This window comes from Lethenteron reissneri, chromosome 45 (assembly GCF_015708825.2).
Source record: "Lethenteron reissneri isolate LAM-NWPU_2019-01 chromosome 45, ASM1570882v1, whole genome shotgun sequence".
NCBI classification, from domain to species: domain Eukaryota; kingdom Metazoa; phylum Chordata; class Hyperoartia; order Petromyzontiformes; family Petromyzontidae; genus Lethenteron; species Lethenteron reissneri.
This window is the reverse complement of record NC_083823.1, coordinates 7,550,791-7,566,945: the sequence shown is the minus strand read 5'-3', so window position 1 is coordinate 7,566,945 and position 16,155 is coordinate 7,550,791. Positions and strand designations below refer to the sequence as shown.

The following is a 16,155-nucleotide window of genomic DNA, read 5'->3' as shown; positions in this document are numbered from 1 at the left end:
CACTCTGGTCGCTCACTGGCGGTCAGTCACCTCCTCATCGCTCTTATATCGCTGCTACCATGGTGACCGTTCCCGTGAACTTCACTTATCGATTTCGCCACCCATGCCGAGGTCTGACAGACAGACCATCTCGTCTGATCCACACAGCGTTCAACCAACACCGCACTGCAGGTCACAACAAAGATAAAGACCCCCCCCCCCCCCCCGTAGGGAAGAGAGGGTAGGTGGCCAGCACCACACCTGGCCACCTTCCCAGTACTGATGTCTACACACCGCACCGGGTTACTCATCCTAGCAGAGGGCTCAGAACCGGTTCAAATATTCGTCGCCCAGTGTTGGTCGTGAGCGGGAATTGAAGTTTGCGTAGCTTTGCTATTCCGCTGTTGAAGGAGCTTCGGCTGCTATCAGCAAGGGTTGTTATCATTCATCCTGTAGACACAATGTTGTATTTGCAAGCAAAACAATAAACTTTGTCAAGGGGTGTTTTTTTTTAATAGTATATTTATATAAAGACCTCAAAGAACAAAATAGCAATGTCTAGCCTTGTACTGTTAAGTAAAACGTTAACTTCAAAGCTAGCAACGGCAACATGATTGTAAAACAATAAGACGTCAACATTCTAGAAAAACAAAAAATGTCATGAACACGTCCAGAAGCTCGGTTTTCGTACTGCGATCCCATACTCTGCTTTGAACATCACAATTCGGAATCCCATGAACAGTTTATTGGCAAGATACTGGGTCCAAATACAAGATACATTTTAAAAGTAAAACTCTTCATTCAAAAGTTTTGTATATAGCATCGTCGTTCATGCAAAGTGAATCTCACAATCCCAGCAGGCGGTGAGCCGGCACTGCCGACAATTGCCCACGCTCTGCGCTCCTCTATACATTAAGATGTTTTTCGACCAATTAACGAGTGTTTACACGTGTGGGAGGAAACCGAAGCGCCCGGAGAAAATGCAGCGTGCGAAGGTGCACCGCTATCCAATACAGACGAGACTGATGGAGATTAGTCCACACTTGCTGTACTGCCTTCTCCTGGCGCGCCAGGGTACGGAGCTCCTCGACGCCCACAGAAATGCGTCATTTGTGCGGCGATCCACCAACCCTCGCTGCTGCCGCTGCTGCCCGCAAGGCGCTGGTTGACGGGCAGCCACGTGGAGCAGCAGCAGCGGAGCCGTCGCCGCCACCCGACAATGGAGCTGCGCTTACGAATCAACGGGCGCGACCGCCCCATGTTGCCGGAGGCAGCGTTCACAGGATGACGGGGGGAATGGAGAGCGCTGCTCTCTCTGTGTGCGCTCCGCCAGGCGTACATCGCGGCCGACCCCTCCCGGCACGCGGTGCCAAAACCCCAGCACGCTTCGGGATGGAGGCAAATGTAACCAAAATGTCGCGTTGAGCTCAACGCCTTCGGGAGAACCAGATTAGAGTACAGTATTGCCTCGTTATTCACAAACTGGCGATCGTCTGGAACTTTACGCGACTACTGCATCGAGAGAGACGGAGAAAGTTACGAGAGAGAATGTAATGCGTTTTAGAGTATTTGACTGATATAAATTTCCACGCGGTAAGCCCACTTCGTTGAGCTATCATTTGTGGCCAGGTCGCTTCTGAAAAAGAGCTACATTGCTCAGTGGGCCTTACCTGGTAAAATTAAATTTTGTTTAGTTTTAGTTTAGATGCAAGAAAGTGGTGAGATCATCGTTACTGCATCAATTTCAGGTAAGTTAATTCATAAACCATTATTTAATCGTTAAATATTTACTTTTATTTACGTTAACTTTATTAAAACCCATTTTGTGTTAGGATGTTCACGTCTTTAATAGATTATTTATTAAGGGTCATTCATTAAAAAGAGGTTTTCGTAGGCCAATAATATCTGCGAAATTTGCTATTCACGAGCGAATAACGAGGCCACACTGTACTTGTGTTTACATCTGGTTTGCCGCAGGTGGTGGCCGACACGCTCCGACTCGCAACCATCCAACAACCCCATCCTGTGCCCGACACGCCACAGAAACTTTGCACCAATCGGTGTCTTGACAATTGAGCAGCGCCCCCAGCGCTGGGTGGGGGGGTGGGCCCCACCTCTCCCAGATGGAGTTCAGTGGTTGCTGGTCGGAGCGTGTTGGCGACCGGCGTACGCGTATGACGGTGGCCAACAGCCGACAGTCGCGCTGGCGAATTAATGAGAACGTTCACATCGGACAGCGCAGCACTCGGCGGGAGGAGCAGTGGGGGAGGGGATGCCCTGCTGGTGTCATTTGAAGGGGGGGGGGAGCCGACATCAAATTTGTATTCAACTCCAGCCAACGAATCACGAGGCTGCTCTCCCACAAATGCTCCCCAGATATTGAGCGTCGCCTGGCAGCGGTGAGCTCCTTCCCGGCGTAAACACTGCCAGGTGGCGGCCCAAGCGAGATGTATTTATTTATTCTGTCGAGTGAGAGAGAGAGAGGTGAGATCGATCTTCCCAAAGCGCGTTGGAATTCACTCGGCGGCAAATTTCCTCACCGCGGGTGACCGGATTGTCGATCAACGATAGCAACGGGCACGACCGCCGGGGTGTTTAAAACGTCCGATTCACGTCGGACTGGCGGGGCGAGCAAGTCGGCAGTGTTGTACGAGGGGGGGGGGGGGTGTTAGCGAGCAACCGTGGGGATTTCCCTCCTCCCGTGCGTGCCCCCTTGGTGGCTTTGCAGTGCCGGTGCCACGACGCAGCCACCGAGGGTCGCCTGGCCCTACGTCCGACACACAGCTCACCCCCCCCTCGTTGACCATTCACCCCCCCCTCCCCCCCAGTCCCACGCGAACGCGCTTCACTCGTACCGTGTCCTTGCACATACAGACAATACGTAGTCGCGCGTCGTCACATTCACCAATTAGCACGCCTGAGCGTCGTCTTCGCCTTTGGTGTCAATTTTTGCAGCATAAAGCCCAATTGTCGCAATTTCATTCAAACTCACTTTATTTTTTTGTTACCTTGCATAGGTCATAGGTCATAGGCCATGATAGGACGCACGGGTCATACCCTCCGCAAACATCAAAATTCTCGACGCAATTTCATTCCCAGGATTTCCACTTTTACAACCGATTTTCACGACACGTTTCCCTCTCCCCGTCGTTGATTGTAATATTTACCGGGGTGGTTATATATATATATAAACATTGCCATAAAATGCAGAAAAAAAACACACGTAACAAGCCGACCGACGGGCCGGTCCCACAGAACTCCCGAGCTGGGAAAAAGTGGCGACTCTTCTCCGCTCGTCGTATTGTACACGTTCGTCCGCTGGAGAAAGCTTGCAAAGCACGTTTCTGAATGCTGCTGTTCTACGATGAGAGGAATGCTCCCCAGTAAGTGTTCTGACCCAACTCCGACCCTCCCCCAGTGCGCCTGCCCCACAGGGGACCAAGGACGCCTACTAAACGTACTGTGACCGCGGTGATGCGCGTGCGGGTGATGTGTGTGTGATGTCTGTGGGAGCGCTGTCTGAGTGTGTCCTGCGATAGGGAGTGCAGTGTAAGTGGGCGCGTACATGATGAGTTTGCATGTGTACGTGTGTGAATTGTGCTCGTACAATGTGTGTCCAGTGGTAGAGTGCAGTGCGTGTGACATATCTTTGTGTCGGGTGTGGATTGTGTGCCATGTGTGTGTGCGACGTGCTTGTGTGCCATGTGTGTGTTTGGCGTGCTTGTGCGCCATTGTGGTGCGAGATCTGCAGTAGATTGGCAAGCGTGGCGTGTGCATTGCTGTGACGCAGCACGGCAAGATGCGTGCCACGGTGCACCACGGCATGCCACGGTGTGCCATGATGTGTCACGGCGTGCCACAGTGTACCAGTGTGCTACAGCGTGCCACGGTGCGTGCCACGGTGCGTGCCACGAGCTGCGAGCGGCTCGGCGACTGCGGTGCCCGAGCGCGGCGTGGGCCAGCACTGCTAAGGGTGGCATTTACCGTGCCACAGCGTGCGGCAGGAGGAGCGTGCGGCGTGTTACGCGTGCAACGTAGCGAGCTGTAAAGCGCGTGGATTGCGGGGAGCGTGCGGAGGACATGCCTTTGGCGCACCACGTGCGCTGTGGTGCGTGTGGCTCTCGCGGTCGCCTGCATGCGGTGCAGGTTGCGGTTGTATCGTTGGTTGTTGCAGCGGTGTGTGTGCGCGTGGGTGCATGTGCGTGCGTGTGGGTGCATGTGCGTGCGCGTGGGTGCATGTGCGTGCCTGGCGCAGCAGTTGTGGTGTCTGCGGCGCAGCGCGTCACACCTTCTTCATGCCGCGCCCCATGAGGCAGGCGAACATGGTCATCACCATCTTGGGCTTCACCTCCACGAGGTCGTCGGGCAGCGCGTAAACGCGCGCGCCGATCTTGCGCGCCATCGAGATGGCGTACCTGCCGGGCGAGTCACGCGCGTGCCCCCCACCATTGCAGTTAGAACTTCCACGTCACCATGACAGGGGCCGGGCACTCCACAGGACAAACTCTGCTGACTGACCGCAAGGCGGTAACTTCGCTGTCTTATCGACCCTGCGGGGACTACGGGCCGAGTCGACCCCCATCTGGGACTGAACTTGTGCCCTTGAGGTTCCGAGTAAAGTGTGCACGCTTGCGCAGCGTCACCACCGCAGCGTCACCACCGCAGCGTCACCACCGCAGCTCAGAGAGGACTGGGGTGGGGGGGGCTGCTTCCACAATGGAGACGCTGATAGTGGCAAAGCGCCACAGGCTCAACACCGTTCGGCGGTGGGGGACGGGGAGGGGGGAATGGGAGGGGGAGCGGTGGTTTAGCGGTTAGTGCTATGCTGCATTACGAACCTAGCGATCCAAGTTCGATTCCCGCTCATGGCCAACACCAGTGACGATTATATGAACCGCTCCTGGGCCTCCCCTAGGTCGACTCGGCCTCATGAGTACCTGGTGCGATGTGTAAACATCGTCACTAGGAAGACAAAGGCGGCCGGGCGTGGTACTGACAACCCATCCCCTCGTGTCCTGTGCCGGACTTCATCGGTGCTCGCTAACAGCACTTGCCCCAACAGTCTGTTACAGGCTATACGAGGGGGGGAATCTTTGTCTTTGGGATGACATGGGGGGGGAGGGGGGTGGATGCAAGCGAGGCTCACTTGGCGTTGTCGAGCCGGTCGTCGTCGGTCAAGGGCTGCTCCTTGACGAGGTCGTAGCGGATGGAGCCCGGCTGGATGGCGTCGATGAGGTCCAGCACGGGCTGGCTGGAGCTGATGTTCTTGTCCTGCCGCAGGGAAGAGCCAACCACTTACAGCGCTCGCCGAGGCCAGCAGAGCGGCGCGCATAGCGGCAGCAGCGGCAACAACGGTCGCTGTGAGCCGAGCGTTGCAACTGTTGAGAACTCTCGTGAACTCTCGTGGCCCACGCAGCCACGCACGTCCTGCCTCGTCACGAGAGGCGCTCGCACGTCGTGTTCACGTGTCCCTGTCTCCCTCCGAGGTGCCTGCACCGCTCGATTCATTTTGGCCAACACCACACCTGACCCCCTTTGCTTCCCCAATGCTGATGTTTACACACCGCACGAGGCGCTCATGTAAGGCTGAGTCGACCAAGGGGAGAGACCCAGATCAGTTCAGATATCACGTGATGTTGGCCGTGAGTGGCAATCAAATTCGGGTGACCGGATTAGCAAAGAGATACGCTAACCGCTGGACCAGTGTTCTCCCCACACCACAGCCACCCAACGTGCACACACACACACAAGCAGACACAGCTCCCCATGTCCGTGTGTCACAACTGGTCGTGGACTCTCAGTGAAAGATGTGTATGAGGTCCGGTCTGAAGAGAGGTCAAGAGGTCAAGAGATCGAGGTCGAAAGGTTGAAAGGATGAGAGGGCGAGAGGATGTCGAGAGGGCGAGAGGGCGGCACCTTGAAGCTGGCGATGGAGGAGCTCTTCCCGGCGTCGCGAAGCGTGTGGTTCACCCAGTTCACGATGATCTCATCGTTAACCTTCTCTCCCTCACCCAGGTCCTCCAGGACTTGAATCGTGTACCTGCGAGCACACACAGTAATTGTTTCCCCCATCAGCCGTGGCGTGCGTTGAGGTCAGCTGATGGTGCTCTGCATCGCATTCCAAGGGTCGGGCTCAGGAAGAAAGGAGAGGTTTGGCTTTGGGGTTTGGGCTCCGTTGGGTGGCAAAGGGTTTCACGCCATAAATGTGGTCCTCCAATTCAAAATAATCGTTTAGTTGTGGAGAATAAAAATAACTAAATATATCAGCAGGCAATGTGTCTCCACATATTCGTCACCATCATTGATTCAAGCAAACCGGACTCTGTTGATGAGACACTGTGTCAAAACCGGTCCAGAGTGTCTTGAATCAAAGCTGCTGACGTTACACACTCCCAGAAGGCAGTGCGGGGCCAATGGGTTGCGTAAGAAATACAAATAGTCCCCGAGTTACGACGGCCCTACTTACGATATTTTAATCTTACGATGGCGATAGCGATACGACAAAATTGTATGTATGATACGCAGCTTTAGCGATTTCATTTTATGGTTACCACGATACGATATGTTCAATGCATTTTAAAAGTTTTTATAGCAGATAGGATTGTTTCCTGAAATAACTTTCTATTAAATTGCAGTTCATACTTTACATTTTACTGTACAATACAATATTGTAATTAATAAATACATACAGTATATAGTTTATACAGTACGGTACTGTAAATTGCTCTGTTTTGCTAAATTATCACCATTCTTTAAGACTCCTGGATAGGCGAGGCCATCTTCGACTTACGATATTTTCGACTTACGATGGGGTCGTCGTAACACATCTCCATCGTAAGCAGAGGACAGTCCTTTTGCTTTTTATGCGGAGAGACGGATAGCTAAAGGAGACGTACTGTCTACCTATATATTTGGTCAGAACATTAAGTGGCCTAACTCAAACATTAATTACGAATCAACCTTTACAGAGTTCAATGGGGTACTGCGGTGGCAAGTTGTTATCTGTCTTGCCTGCTACGCAGGAGGTCGTAGGTTCGATCCCAGACCCTGACAATGCTCGTTATATATTTGGAGTCCGCGTGGATTGTTCTCCGGGTTCCGCCCCACTCCACATTTACAAACAACACGCGGCATTTAGATAATTTGGCTATGACTCTAAATTCCCACGTTTGATGATGTGTGATGATGTGTGGCCAGGTCGCCTCTGAAAAAGACCTCATAGTTCAGTGAGCGACACACCTGGTAAAATAAAAAGTTTTGCTAAGGCCCACTGAGCTATAGAGCTATTTTTAAGAAGCGACCTGGCCACAAATGATAGCTCAATAAAGTGGCTTATCAAGTGGAGTCAAATACTCTACATGCGTGTTGATCCTAAATGTGGAGGGGAAAACCGAAGGACCCGGAAAAAACTCCACGCGACCACCACGGGGAGAGAGGCACGCAAACTCCAAATATACAGCAGGCATCGTCAGCGTCGGGATCGACCCCAAGACCGACTGCATACCAGGCGAGGTGGTTTAGTTTACAAGCTTGGGTCTTCTCGCGCTGACGATGACGCGATTCCTAGCGCCGGGCCCCGTGGACAGTGGTGGCGCAGGGAGGGGCGGCACTCACTTGCGCATGAGCTGCCACACGAGCGCCAGCGTGAGCGTCGGGTTGCCATCGTTGAGGTCCTGGCCGCCGATCCCCACCAGGGAGAACTTGGTCGTCTTGCCCAGCTCCACGGCGTAGTTGCAGTTCTCCAGCTGGAAGGCAGCGCCACACCGCGTCACCAAAGCACAATGCTCATCCGCACACAGCTTGGATGCCACACGGCTCCCACACAGCTCCCCCCTACCACAGACGCACCTCCGTCACCACACACCATTCGCTACAAGTGCCGCCCCCCCCTCCATACATCGTCATCGCGACCACGAACACCGCCGGTGGGCGAGGGCGCTGTGGTTCTCGGTGGCACAGTGCCGTTCTCGCTCCAACCATGCGTTCCGTGCTCCCTGGAGCACGAACCCCTCCCCCCGACGTGCGGAGCACCTCTTGACCGCCTCAACGAAATGTCCGTCCATTATCGGCTTAATCGCACGTGCCGAGAATGCACGCGTCGAACTGCGCACGTGTGATCGGATTACGTGCGAGTTATCTGCACGATCTGCAAATGACAGGGCGACGTCACATCTCGGCTAACGATGGAGGTCGCGCAACAACTCTGCCAGCGGGATAGAAGTAACGAGAATACAAAACGAGCCGAAAGCCGACCGATTCTTGAACAGAATAGCAAACCGCGAATCGCAACGATGCAGGGAACAGCTGGGAGGTGAGGGGGGCGGCTGAATCGTGACCTACGCCGAGTAACCGTACCGCCCGCCCGCCCGCCCGCTCGCCATCTCACGCGCGTGTCGCTTCACCTTCTTCATGTTGGCGCCCAGCTTGGGGTACGGAGGCTTGTTCACTTTGTTCCAGTCCACTCGCGTTTTGATTTTCTCGAACAGCTGGATGATCACGAGCGCATCGACGAGGTCGCTGCACGAGGAGGAGACGCACAGACACACACACGCACACTCCATTAACTAAATATTTAACGATTAAATAATAGTTTAGTAATGAACTTACCTAAAATTATGATGCTGCGAGGTAGAAGGATTCAGTAACGATGATCTCATCACTTTCTCGCATCTAAACTAAAACTGATTTTTTTTTATTTTACCAGGTAAGGCCCATTGAGTCATGTAGTTTTTTTCAGAAGCCTGGCCACAAGTGATAACGCAAGGAAGTGGCTCATCACGTGGAAATGTACAGCGGCCAAATACTCTGAACGCGTGATGTTGATTAGAAACGTGGAGGGAAAAACCGAAGGATTCGGAGAAAATTCCACGTGACCACAGGGAGAGAGACACGCAAACTCCAAATATACAGGTGTTGAGGTTAGGATCAAACCCACGACCTCCTGCATACCAGGCGAGGTAGTTAACATCTCGCCACCGTGCTCAATCAAGGGTGGTCACATCCTCCCTGGTCACACGCTTGCAAACGAGACGCATCCTGGTCTCTTTGAGTTCCCCCACCTGGTGACACAAACTACGCTGGAAACTTGAACTCACTCACTCCAACCACAATGAGAACACCTGTCGCGGCTGGAACGTACACGTGTAAATATGTGCACATATACGTGCATGTGCCGACTATGGTAGCATGTAAATATATACACGTGTACAGGTTACGGGAAACGAGTTATTTAACATCAACAAACAGCAGCAGAATTGCAATAACAGCGCTCCAATAATTCCGGAATCAATGATATTTGCGAATTGTTCACGGTTCACGACCGTTTCCCGTAATCTACGGCACGCAAATCGCGATCCGTAGTGTGAAGGCTGAACACAAAGCTGCAAGAGCAGAGCTGCAGGAGTAGAGCTGCAGGGAAAATGTGGAGGTGGGATTTGTATTCATGTTATTTTGCTATTTTTTATTTGTTTACATTGCACACGAGGTGTGCCGATGTCAATTTTTACACGCTTTTATTTAACTCACTCTGTTGTTGTCGTATCCTCAAATCTTGTAACTCAATTTTAACCTACTTCCCAATGTGGTATCGACTGCAAACTTGGTATACTTATGTCATACTGATGACAATACTATATTCTATCAAAAAGAAAATGTTACTTTCTTTTTTACATGTTATGTTTCGGCTTGGGCCTAATTGTCTACGCTCAACTGCCGTTGGCTGTAAATCACCACGGCCCCTTAAGTTATGGCAAGCTTTGCGGCCACTTCCTGGAGTCGTGGAGTTCTGCCATTACTCGTACGGTACATTTCATTAAAGCGTGTTTTAAAAAAAGTATTTTTAAATATTACTTATTTGACTATAGAAAAAGGGTTTTGGCTTTTTATGTTGACTTGGATATGAAGCCCAAGAAAAATGCCAAAACCCATTAAACGTCGACCTATCTTGGCAGATTTGCACCATTTGTGTCTTAGAAAAACTCGAGCGCTCGTAATCCGTTAATTTATCCTGGATTAATGGAATCACGCGGCTAATTCCTCCCATAATTCATGGCACACTGCTCCAGCGTAAAAAAATTCTGCTTAATCCGGTCTCCCCACTTCAACGCGGACGATTGGACTTCTGCTGCATGTGTGTGGGTGCAGGCTCGGGGAAACGTGTCCGTATGTGTGTGTGTGAAGGTAGTTCCACATGGGAGGGGGCTTGACTGCCACGATAGAGACATCTCAGTGCCGACCTGCCTACCTGTACAGGTGATTGACGAAGGGGTTCACGCCCAGAGAATTCATCCAATTCCTGAACGTCCGCTCCTCCCGGCTCTCACCTGTCATCACCACAACGATCATCGTCATTATTAACATCATCATTAGCATCGTCATCATCAACAAGTTCATCATCTTCATAATCACTGTCCTCATCATCAATATCATCATCATTGTCATCATCACCATCATCACTGTCAGCATCACCATCATCACTATCATCAGCATTACTGTTATCATCACTGTCATCATCATGTTGTCCTAGGTATCCGGGTGACCGAGAAAGTAAATTGCCTTGTCTCACTAAACCCGCACCACTCATGGTGTGAGTGTAAACCCTTGAATTTGAGGAGTACAGACAATGATCTCAGCATGTTCCTGTGTTGAGTGTCATCAGTGGCTGGCTACTGTCCCCCCGCCGCAGCCTGGCAGGCCCCGGCAACAATTCGCAGCATGCACCTTCCAGCAGGCCCCAGTCGATGTCCTGGTTGGCCGGCTTGTGCAGCGCCGGGTACTTGTTGAAGAGGTTCGCCACGAAGGCCAGGTTCAGCTTGGGGTTTCCGCTCACCACGTCGGCCGGCGTGACGAACTGCCGGCAGCCGAGCTTGTCGGCCTGCACCAGCATGCTCTCGGCGCGGCGAAGCTCATCCTTGTCCTGCGGTGGGTAGCGAGAGACGAGCGCAGCGCAGGGTTGCGAGCGGTTACAGCGGTGATATGACACAGCTAAGCCTTGAGCACCTGTAACCAAGCGTTTGCCGCTCCGAGTGAGTGCTTGTGTACAAGAATGACAGGGTGTCAGAGATCTGTCTCGATCGCAAGACTGGTGCGGGAAAATCCTCATTCGCAAGTCTCAACGGAGCATACATAGATGCTGCTCTGTACAGAAGGGAAATTTGTGTCACTGAAACCACCGGCAGTTTACGATTGCCGGTAGACGACTGCCCGAAAACAGACTGGGTGCATCCCGGTCTTCATTAACACTGCTTCTTGAGTGGGACCCTTTAGCACAAGTTACTGTCAACCGAACTAACCGGGCGAGGGATAACGGAGATACTGCAAGAGCTCTCTCGCTCGGGGATGTCAGAAGCCGCAAAGGTATCGGACCATCTCAGTTCCGTCAAATAATCTAACCATTGGAAAGGGGCTTAATCAACTATGTCTGTTGGTTATCTATAGCCTAGTGGTAGAAATTGCTCGTTGCTATGGCATGCCACAGTTTCTGCTCGGAATGACTTCGACCACCGTGCTGCCACCTCCGTGTAGCGCCGCTTCGTGGGGCGGTGTTCACTCCACCAACACCAGAGGGAACTCTTTGGCCACGTCGACCCCTGTTTAATTGGGGGTAATTCTGGGAGTTAGGATTTCTAGGCGACAAACTAAAATTATTTTTAACTTTACAAGGTAAGGCCCACTGAGCTGTGCAGCTCTTTTTCAGAAGCGACCTGCCCACCAATCATAGCCCAATGATGTGGGCTTATCATGTGTACATTTATAACGGCAAAATCATCTTAACGTGTTTTTCTAAACACCGGCACATGAAGATTCATTAGTCAATATCACTCGAGGTGTTTGATAACAGAGGACATTCAATATGATACATTAGTGGTATCATAACAGTGCAGCAACAAGAGGCACTGGGGATATTCACAGAGGTTGAACAAAAGTTCCTTTGTGAAGGCCCGTACTCCGTACTCGACAGCGGAGCCCGTACTCTAGTTTGGACGAGCGTGAATTTCGAGCGTGAATTTCGAGCGCGTATTTGGCAGACAGTGGTCACATGTATGTATGTTGAACCAAGTGACTTGACGTCATCACAGCGCTTTTGCCGGGCTATGTGCACTTTAAGGCCACGTGAAGTGTCAAGCGCCCACTGGCAGGAGGTCACAGGACAGACCCCAGTGCCATGGGTTGACTGATTGAGATAATAAACAGACAGTTAACATTACAAATCTAGTTAAGGAGAGGGGAGAATATAAACTGCTGATACTAATAATAATTATGTCGACTTGTAACGCACAGTATTCAATCGCTCTCGAAAACAGAAAAGGACTTCAAGGGAGTTCAGAGAAGTGGAAAGGCAGCAGCCGGGGACTCGGCTTGTGCCAACAATTGTCCAAGATCTGCGGTCCTCTCTACATTAAGATGTTTTCAGCCACTTAATGAGTGTTTATATACATGTCAGAGGAAACCAGAGTGCCCACAGAAAACCTAAGCATGTTAGGGGGAAACACTCTATCCCGAGCCACGCCTGACACGCAGGGTGTAGCCTCGACCATCACCGCATCATGCTGTGCATGCAATGCCAACGGGAAATGTATTAAATTCATTTTTTCCCGCACCGAAAAGTTTCCCACTTAGCTTGAAGCAATGTAATTAAACGAAATGAAACGGCAAGGACAGAGAGAACGAGAAGAGAGTCGATGTCTGTAACATGACACATGTGCGTTAAAACGAGCAAGGAAACCAGTCCATTAAGGGAGCCTTAACGCTGTTAGAGGGATTCATAGGCCACATCATTGCATCCAAAGAAGGTGTGTAAGGAGGACAATGCGAGACAGTAACTTAAAACATCGTTTCTTCAACGCCAGCACAATGATTCCATATTAATTCCTGAGTTAGGACACGTGGTAGTTTTAAATATTTTCATTTGTTTAGTTTGTTGTCCTTCCCCCGCATCTCCGATTATCACAGCGGACTACGTACGGTGTGAAAAGAAGTTCAACATAAGGACACGAATTAAATGTTGTGCCACAAGCTTGTCGCTAACACTCCACCAGTCGGACAGGACTGGCACGTTCTGCAAGGGTATTGATTATTAACAGGCGGCAGTAGCCTAAGGGGCTTTTACAGCTGAATTCAACATCAACGCACGGCGGTGGCGTTTCACTCAAACCGCGCTGAGCTTCATCAGGTGGTGAACTCGGCAATGGCAGTGGAGGAGGCTGCTGCATCATGGCTGCACAGTCAGATGCAACACGTGGCAGCTTAATTACATTGACCATGTCGGGTGGAGGAGGGTGCATGGCACACATTTTATCGCATACGAATCGTTTCTCCGGCCAACGGACGTGACCAAACTTTCCTGGGCAAAGCAACGAGTGAGGAGCGAAGTGCTCTCCACAAACATAAAGTCTGAGGTGACACGAGGTGCTGGGATGAAGGGAGGGGAAGGGAGAGGGATAAAGGCAGGGGAATGGGAGGGAGGGGACGGAGGGAGGGGACATAGGGAGGGAGGGAGGGGCTCACATTGAACCCAGAGAAGTCGATGTCCACTCGCGGCTGACCCTCCTTGTCCCCCTTCGGCGCAATCTGGTTGAGCAGGTGGAAGTACGCCCGCGAGTCCTGGGGGTCAAGGGGTCGAGAGATCAAGCGGTGTTGAGTCCCCTAGAAATTTGAATCCGTCTGCTTACATAATGGCGCGCACACACACACACGTGCAAATCCCCACCGGTTGCTAGCACAGTGAAGGAATTGGTGACCACTTAGTGCAGTGCGTATGCAGCATGTGTTTGCGTTTACAAAGTGTGTCTGCATGTGGCGTTGTGTTTTATACGGTGTGTGTTGTGCGTACGTGTACGAGTGTACACGGTGTGTGCACATGCTGTGTATGCCATGTACGCATGCCGTGTATGTGGTGTACAAAATGTTCATGCGCGTGTTATTTGCCCTAACAGTCTGGTAAAGCTATATATACGGGGTTCTTTGTCTTTGTGTATTTGTACGTCGTGTGGGTCCCGTATGTTGAACATTTTCTGCCCGCTTACCAAGGAAATAGGAGGAGAGAGATGACACTAAGGGTGCAGTAGTGTCAAGACAGATGAACAGTGATTCATGTCTGTCACCCGCTCCTGAAGAGATGGCATGGCTGACGAGACATCAATAATTAATAAATGTTTCCCTTAATAGGCTACCTCTGTCGAATGGTGTATGTGTGCGCGCGTGTGTGGGGATGTGCGTGTGTGGGGATGTGCGTGTGTGGGGATGTGCGTGTGTGGGGATGTGCGTGTGTGGGGATGTGCGTGTGTGGGGATGTGCGTGTGTGGGGATGTGCGTGTGGGGGATGTGCGTGTGTGGGGATGTGCGTGTGTGGGGATGTGCGGTGTGGGATGTGCCTGTGTGGGATGTGCGTGTGTGGGGATGTGCGTGTGTGGGGATGTGCGTGTGTGGGGATGTGCGTGTGTGGGGATGTGCGTGTGTGGGGATGTGCGTGTGTGGGGATGTGCGTGTGTGGGGATGTGCGTGTGTGTGGGGATGTGCGTGTGGTGTGGGGGATGTGCGTGTGTGTGGGTGTGGGATGGTGGTGGATGTCGTGTGTGGGGAGGTGCGTGTGTGGGGATGGGCGTGTGTGGGGATGTGCGTGTGTGGGGATGTGCGTGTGTGGGGATGTGCGTGTGTGGGGATGTGCGTGTGTGGGGATGTGCGTGTGTGGGGATGTGCGTGTGTGGGGATGTGCGTGTGTGGGGATGTGCGTGTGTGGGGATGTGCGTGTGTGGGGATGTGCGTGTGTGGGGATGTGCGTGTGTGGGGATGTGCGTGTGTGGGGATGTGCGTGTGTGGGGATGTGCGTGTGTGGGGATGTGCGTGTGTGGGGATGTGCGTGTGTGGGGATGTGCGTGTGTGGGGATGTGCGTGTGTGGGGATGTGCGTGTGTGGGGATGTGCGTGTGTGGGGATGTGCGTGTGTGGGGATGTGCGTGTGTGGGGATGTGCGTGTGTGGGGATGTGCGTGTGTGGGGATGTGCGTGTGTGGGGATGTGCGTGTGTGGGGATGTGCGTGTGTGGGGATGTGCGTGTGTGGGGATGTGCGTGTGTGGGGATGTGCGTGTGTGGGGATGTGCGTGTGTGGGGATGTGCGTGTGTGGGGATGTGCGTGTGTGGGGATGTGCGTGTGTGGGGATGTGCGTGTGTGGGGATGTGCGTGTGTGGGGATGTGCGTGTGTGGGGATGTGCGTGTGTGGGGATGTGCGTGTGTGGGGATGTGCGTGTGTGGGGATGTGCGTGTGTGGGGATGTGTGTGTGTGTGGGAATGGCAGTGTAGCGGTTAGCACACTGCGCTTCGAACCTGGAGACCCGAGTTCGATTCCCGCTCATGGCCAACACCAGTAACGATTATCTGAACCGGTCCTGGGCCACCCCTAGGTCAACTCAGCCTCTAATGTGTACTTGGTGCGGTGTGTAAACAGGCTTGCGTGAACATGCTTCTGGGTGCAAAATTGCACGCTCGGCGTTTGCCAGATATTCCGAGGGGGGGGGGGGGGTGGAGGGCGGCAAAACGCACGCACGCAAGCAAGGGGGACGACAGCCGTGGACAGGGCCAGGACGCCATACCTTGATAGCGTTGCAAAAGTCAGCCACCGTCTGAGCATTAGGAGCCAAACAGAGTCCCCCAGGAAAGCAGCGGAGGGAAATTGGAGAAGAGGTGAGCACAGGAAGGTCCCCGGGCACACATGGTGTAAACAAGAGCGGGAGCACGCACGCGGCAAGAGCCAGCGAACGCTCCGAGAGCCAGCAAGCACGCGGCGAGAGTCAGCGAGCACGCGGCGAGAGCCAGCGAGCGCTCCGAGAGCCAGCGAGCGCCTCTTCCCCCCCCCCCGCCCCGCGCAGGGTTGGTTCCCAGCTGTTTGAGTGAGACGCGAATGAATGGCGTTCATTTTAAGGAGTGTTCACTTTGTACGACCAGTTTATAGTGTAGTTTTAATTATCTCAACACATTCATGAACAACGTTGTGGGCCTTAAAAGAAAAAAAAAAGTACATAATCACTAACGGTCTTTCTTCACGGCCCTGCCGTTTTTTTTTTCAAGGGCCGTTTCCCAAAACGTCACCAATTTTAGATTATTTTCTTTTAAGGCCACACAGTAATGTTGATGTGTTGTTGACGAGTATGTTGAGTTGTTGTTCTTGTTGTTGCTGCAAAC

At 52.4% G+C, this 16,155-nt stretch overlaps 1 protein-coding gene across 5 annotated transcripts in view; it reads right to left on the bottom strand.

Moving 5' to 3' along the window:
- Positions 1 to 469: 469 nt before the first annotated feature.
- LOC133353944 (plastin-3-like) overlaps positions 470 to 16,155 on the bottom strand; it is a 92,700-nt gene continuing 77,014 nt past the window's right edge. For 3 of the 5 annotated variants that reach the window (XM_061570468.1, XM_061570470.1, XM_061570471.1), the window contains 9 exons: positions 15,567 to 15,596; positions 13,486 to 13,581; positions 10,699 to 10,894; positions 10,223 to 10,301; positions 8,382 to 8,496; positions 7,594 to 7,724; positions 5,896 to 6,019; positions 5,126 to 5,250; positions 470 to 4,394 (listed from right to left, as the gene is read on the bottom strand). In XM_061570468.1, coding sequence (XP_061426452.1) covers positions 4,262 to 4,394; positions 5,126 to 5,250; positions 5,896 to 6,019; positions 7,594 to 7,724; positions 8,382 to 8,496; positions 10,223 to 10,301; positions 10,699 to 10,894; positions 13,486 to 13,581; positions 15,567 to 15,596 — 1,029 coding nt within the window. In that variant the 3' untranslated portion in view covers positions 470 to 4,261. The remainder of the gene's footprint in view (positions 4,395 to 5,125; positions 5,251 to 5,895; positions 6,020 to 7,593; positions 7,725 to 8,381; positions 8,497 to 10,222; positions 10,302 to 10,698; positions 10,895 to 13,485; positions 13,582 to 15,566; positions 15,597 to 16,155) is intronic. The other 2 variants (XM_061570469.1, XM_061570472.1) reach the window with 2 other exon arrangements.